Source organism: Lynx rufus, unplaced genomic scaffold, assembly GCF_022079265.1.
Source record: "Lynx rufus isolate CCGP_SWC_20201006 ecotype Redwood Valley unplaced genomic scaffold, mLynRuf1.p SCAF_27, whole genome shotgun sequence".
Taxonomy (NCBI): Eukaryota; Metazoa; Chordata; class Mammalia; order Carnivora; family Felidae; genus Lynx; species Lynx rufus.
The window spans coordinates 10,113,636-10,119,536 of record NW_025814842.1 but is presented as its reverse complement, the minus strand read 5'-3'; the positions used below and the strand labels follow the sequence as shown (position 1 = coordinate 10,119,536).

Sequence of the window (5,901 nt, the reverse complement as noted above, 5' to 3'; positions counted from 1 at the left end):
AGTCAAGACACTCAACCCACTGAGCCACCCAAGTGCCCTCTCTCTAAAAATAAATAAATTAAAAAAAAAAAAAAGTAGATTTCTGGGCCCCTCCCGGGCCCCCTCCCCCCCACCCCGCAATCCGATTCTCATTCTATTGGTGTGGAATGGGGCTCAAGAATTTGCATTTCTGAAAACCTCCCCTAAGGGGGTCCCCTGGAGCAACCAGAGCCAAAGATGCTGGAGCAGAGGTTCCAAGTTTTGGGACCATACTTTGAGCAGCAAGGATCTCCGCGCTGTCCAAAACGGAGGCCACTAGCCACAGATGGCTATTTAAATTACTAAGGCAAAATAAAACTCAAAATTCAGTTCCTCGGTAGCACTAGCCACATTTCAAATGCTCAATGCCACATGTAGCTACTGTATTGAAAAGCGTCCAGTATAGAATATTTCCATTACCACAGAAAGTTCTACAGGATAGCGTTGCCCAGGCCGTGGGGACCGTTCTAAAAATGAAGGCTGATCCTGGGCACCCCCCCTTTTTTTTTTAAATTTTTTTAAGGTTTATTTATTTTTGAGAGGGGGGAGGGGCAGAGAGAGGGAGACACAGAAGCTGAAGCAGGCTCCAGGCTCTGAGCTGTCAGCACAGACCTAGGCCCCCCTCTTCCCCCTAAGATTTCAGAGGCTCTCACTTCCTAATGAAGGACATCGAGAGCCCGGAGGGCACAGAGATGCTCCTAAACGCGGATACCCTGAAAACGCTTCGGAAAGTCTGGATCTCCCCGGGCTAGAGAGAGAGAGGCCAAGAACTTTGAGCTCATTGGCTGGTAGCGGGGGCGGCTGCCAGCGCTTTCCTTTGATTGGGTACTTTCTCATAGCTGAAAGCCAATCATCCAGGGAGGTGGGGGCGGGGCCCGGCTCGCCGTACAGGCCCCGCCCCGAGTTCCGGCTCTAAGCACCGCGGGAGAGTCCGATTGGCGGTGAGTTCTGACCCTTTACCTGCTTACAGACCCTTAGGTCCAGGACGCCAGCTCACCGCTTAAAGAGTGGGGAGGTAGGGTCATGTCCTCCCTCCGGCCACAGGGAGCACCCCTCCCCCAAGCCCTGAACTCCAGGTGTTACAGTCTCGCCCTCTGTGTGTTCAGTGTCACCGCCTGTGAAATGGGATTGGGTGGGAGGGGTGGGAATGGGAGAAATTGCAGTGTCCCTCGGACACCAAGGCTGTGTCCCCACAGGAGGATGGCGCAGGAGGAGGGCGGGAGCCTGTCCGAAGTGCGGGCCCGGGTGGGGGCATCACATGGCATCACCGACCTGGGCCACAAGCTGCACTTCTATGACCGCTGGGCTCCAGACTATGACCAGGTAAACTGGCCAGGCTCCTTCCCCTCTCTCCTCTTGCTTGCCCAGCCTCAACTTTGCTATCTCTAAAGAGGGAATAATTAGCTTTGCATCATCCCAGGGTGGCTTGTGAGAATGAGGTGAGACCCGGCAGTCCTGCCTCCTCAAGGACTGGCCCCTCTTCGGCTCATCCACAGTAGCTCTGCCCTCTGACCAGCCCCATGTTTCCATATTGGCAGCCCCTTGAAAAATCAGGAAACAAGACCTCTCTACCCTGGGACTGCACCTGGAGGAGGTGCCAATAAGCATGCGCGCGCGCACACACACACACACACACACACACACACACAGCTTGGCCTGTTTGATTCCTAGACCACCCTACACAGAGGTCACCCAAACACTGGGGCACGGGGTGCCGGTCAGCTCAGTACTCTGTCCCCAGGATGTGGCCGCCCTGCAGTACCGCGCCCCCCGCCTCGCAGTAGACTGCCTTACCCAAGCCCTTCCGGGCCCACCCCATGCTGCCCTGATCCTGGATGTGGCCTGTGGCACCGGCCTGGTGGCTGCTGAGGTGAGGCCTCCCCACATCCCCTGTCCTCTCTTCAACTCCCCACTCGCTCAAATTTCCTCCCACCCCTGGCCCCAGAACTCTGCCTCCCTGCTCAGACTCACCGGTCCCAAACACGTGGACTACATTTACTGCGGAGCCTGCTGCCCTCCCCAGGTGCAGGGACCCAGCTGGGAGATGGCAGGTGTGAACTGTGACTGAGTCCCCCCACCTTAGCTGCAGGCTCGGGGCTTCCTCCAGCTGCATGGGGTGGATGGGAGCCCAGGGATGCTGGAACGGGCCCGAGCCCGTGGCCTCTACCAGAATCTCAGCCTCTGCGTCCTGGGCCAGGAGCCTCTGCCCAGTTCTGAAGGTACTTCCCTTCCCACCCAGGCACCTTGACAGTGAGTGCCCTTCTCTTGTCCAGCCTCCATCCTCCTTGCTGAGCCCTTCACAAGCCCCCGCCCACACTGAGCCCCATGAACCCCCACCGGGACCCTCTCTGAGCCCCTGTGAGCCCCTCTCTCTGAGCCCTCTACCCCGTGATCTGATGTCATCCCTGTGGGTATCATGAGGCCACACCAAAGACAGACCCCACACTCCACACAGGGACCTTCGATGCGGTACTGATGGTGGGTGCCCTCAGCGATGGCCAGGTGCCCTGCAGTGCGATACCTGAGCTTCTGCGAGTTACCAAGCCAGGTGAGGAGCAGGCCCATCCAACCCCACGTGAATGCCTTCCCTTCCCCCCCCACCCCCCGCACACCCACAGACACTAACCTCCGAATGTCTCAGGCTAAGTGAGGGGCAGGGTCCTGCCCAGGGTCACACAGCCTAGCCTAGCTTCCCAGCCACCAGCTGCCACCATCAACAGACCCAGGCAAGCAGGCAGGGCAGACCGGTAGCCAGCTTGCCCTCTTATCCACTGGGCAGCTCCACTCCCCCTGGCTCTGTTTCCTCGCCTCTGAGCGGTGACAGAGCCCCTTCCCCAATGGATCGCAGTGAGCGCTGAGTGAAAAGACGTGTCTGAGGCCTTTGCTCCAGTCCTGGCACGCAGTGGGGGCTCAGTTCAGTTCCCTCGTCTTCCGGCTCCCTCACGAACTCACTGACAACTGTCAGGTGAGTCTCTTGCTCTTTCCTGGTCTCAGTTTCCTCATCTGTGAAATGGGCTGCTCAGGTGAGATGATAGACGTGAGCACTTTTTGTAACCTCCACCCGTGGGTTGATGTGCAGCTTAGGATTGTGTTTACTGTGCTCCTCCTGTGTGCCTTGTCCCGCGCTGGCCTCTGCTCTGGAGGGGGGGGTACGCACCCTGCCCTCTGGGCTTCGATCACCAACCCACTGCACCCCAGGAAGGGGCATGGGGAAAAGGACCAGGGCACACACTCTGAGAATTCAGGGAAGAGAGGCATTTCCGGGGGACAGGCGGGGAGGGGGGGCGCTGACGGCAGTGGGCACAGGAACACAGCCACAGGCCAAAACAGGTCAGGAAGACAGCCACGGGGAGTCAGAGGCAGAAAGGAGCATGGGGGACTGAGCGGGCAGATGCTGAGGCCCTGACTTGGCTGCAGGATGGGCTCAGGAAGCCCCAAAGTGGGCCTGTGGCAGCAAGGCCGCATCCTCTCCCTGTCCCCCTCGCCTCCACTGCGAGGAGCCGGGCCTGTGGCTAAGCCTGGGCAGGTCTGGGCAGGCTTCAGCCTCAGGGAGCAGGGTCTTCGATGGGGTCAGAGAGAGAGGTAGTGGTGGGGCTCAAGAGAACAGGAAACCCCCATTGGCATAACCAGCCCCGCCCGCGCTTGTCAGGCCCCTGAGCTGGCTAGAGCCCCGTCTGCTGCGCCCCTGTCACAGGCTCCCCTGCTTCGGAGCCTTTCCTCTCACGGAGCCCCAGCCACCCACCCTGCAGGGCCCGGCTTCTCCTCCCCGCTTCCTCCAGGAAGCCTTCCAGACACTGGCCTCTTCTACATGTATCTGAGCCCGCACTGGGCATGCTATAGGTGTCTAGGGAACACCAGAAAGGATATGTCACTCATTCATTCAGCCGGCGCTTAATGTGGTCCTTCCTGTGAGACCCGGAAACGAGCCCCACTCTGTAAGCTGGGAAACTGCAGCTCAGAGAGGTGATGGGAGTTACCCAAGGTCCCAAGTGCTTCCTTCCCGTGCATCCAGACACACCACATCCTCCGGCAGAGGGGCTGGGTGAGCACTGAGGAGGGAGTCCCCTCTGTCCAGGGGATTAAGCCAAGAGTTCCCAGCGTAAAGGACGCGTGAGCCTGGAAGTTGGTATAGGAGGCTGAAAACGCAGAAGGGTATTCCTTGAGGCAGGAACAGTGAGCAGCAAAGGCATGGAGATAGGAAAAGGCTGGCGGGGGGGGTGGGGAACCGGTGGGGGTGGTGGTGGTGGGGAGAATGTACGCCCTTGAGGGAAGAGCAGGAAAGATAACCTTTCCCGGAAGGGGTGGGCCTAGAGCCTGGAACCAGGGCTCCTGCCCCTCCCCCACTCACCTCTTCCCCCCCACCCCCGCCCCCGTCTCTCCCTAGGGGGGCTGGTGTGTCTGACCACCCGGACCAACCCGTCCAACCTTCACTACAAGGAGGCCCTGGAGGCTACCCTGGACAGGCTGGAGCAGGCCGGGGCGTGGGAACGCCTAGTGGCCTGGCCTGTGGACCAGTGGGAACTGGCCACATCCGAGCTTGAGGTGGTGCCCAGAACTTCTGACAGCGATGGCTTCATCTCTGGCATCGTCTACCTGTACCGAAAGCAGGAGGGGGCCCAGGTGGAGGGAGTGAGGCCCGGTCCTCAGCCCCCAGCTGGCCTCTGACCCTCTCATCCAGGTCTCCTCCAGGCCCGTCCTTGGGCCTCCTCTGTTTCATCTGTAAAATGGGGCCCCTGAGCCAACCTTGCCCATTAAATGAGTCCCAGGAGGGGTAGCAGGACTCTGGCTCTGTGAGTCTCTTCCCCAGGAAACTGACATCCGTCCCTGAGAAGGACAGAAGTGAGAAGAGATGGAACAGAGAGGGCCCCCACCCCAGGCCGCCCCTGAGCCAGCCCCGACAGGGCCACAGATGTAACTTCCTGACACCTCCCGTGGTGTGCCCTCTCACGCTAACTCGAGGACAGGAAACTCATGCCCGTGCCTCTGGCCTTGGCCAAATACCTTCACATGGCCAGGATTCAGTTTCCTCATCTCTAAAGGAGCCGGAAAGCTGAGCTCAGGGCGTGTCTGCCCGGTGAAAGGGTTCAGTGACCCCCGGGCCTTGGGGGTATGATCAGGACTAATGATAATTCCTCCACACAGGGACTGTGGGAAGGCTCGTTAGGGAGGAAGACTGAAGCCTGGCCTTCAGGACAAGCAGGATTCCGAGGGGTGGAGAAAGGCAAAAAAGACATTCTAGACCCACAGCAGGAAACAGCCTGGGCCAAGGCCAGGACGTGGGACCTGGAGGGTGAGCAGACCAACCTGGATGCCCAGGTTCTGACAGAGCTGGGACAAAGATGGATAGAGGGCAGGTGGCCCACCCCCCAGGGCTGAGTGTTCTCATGTGGCCTCCCCTCTGGGGTCCCCAGCACTTCAGCAGTGCGTTTCCTATGATCGCCTTGACCTTCCAGCAAACGAAGGGCTTGAGCGAGGTGATTCCCAAGGTGAAGGCCAGCTCTGATTTGTCACAGTTCCTCAAAACCAGGTTGTTGTTGTTTTTTTAAGTGTTCTTGTGTTGACCACCATACAGCGGTCGTACTCCTCCCTCACCCCTGCCCAGGCTTCTAGCCCTCCCCTGCCCACCTTCACGGCTGAAATCAGAAACGATATGGTCTTCCTGTGCACAGGTCCCATTTATTGTAGAAAATTATAGTAATTACCATGACAAACAGATATTAAGTTACAAAACAGAAACCAGAGAGGAGGCAGGGAAAAAAAGGTCCAGGACTTCCTGGGAATGAAGGCCAGAGAAAGACCGTCCCCCCTGCTCTTCCCAGGATGCCCAACGACCTTGGCAGGGGTGGCGAGTCCAGGCGTGACTGGTCACAAGAGGCTGGGGTC

At 58.8% G+C, this 5,901-nt stretch overlaps 1 protein-coding gene across 1 annotated transcript; it reads left to right on the top strand.

The window, feature by feature from the left end:
- The first annotated feature begins 928 nt into the window (after positions 1 to 928).
- Positions 929 to 4,798, top strand: METTL27 (methyltransferase like 27). The gene is given in 7 exon segments (XM_047089487.1): positions 929 to 959; positions 1,215 to 1,341; positions 1,760 to 1,888; positions 2,102 to 2,237; positions 2,474 to 2,566; positions 4,403 to 4,523; positions 4,525 to 4,798. Coding segments are annotated over 6 exon segments (729 nt in total). The 5' UTR covers positions 929 to 959; positions 1,215 to 1,218; the 3' UTR covers positions 4,652 to 4,798.
- The last annotated feature ends 1,103 nt before the right edge of the window (positions 4,799 to 5,901 follow it).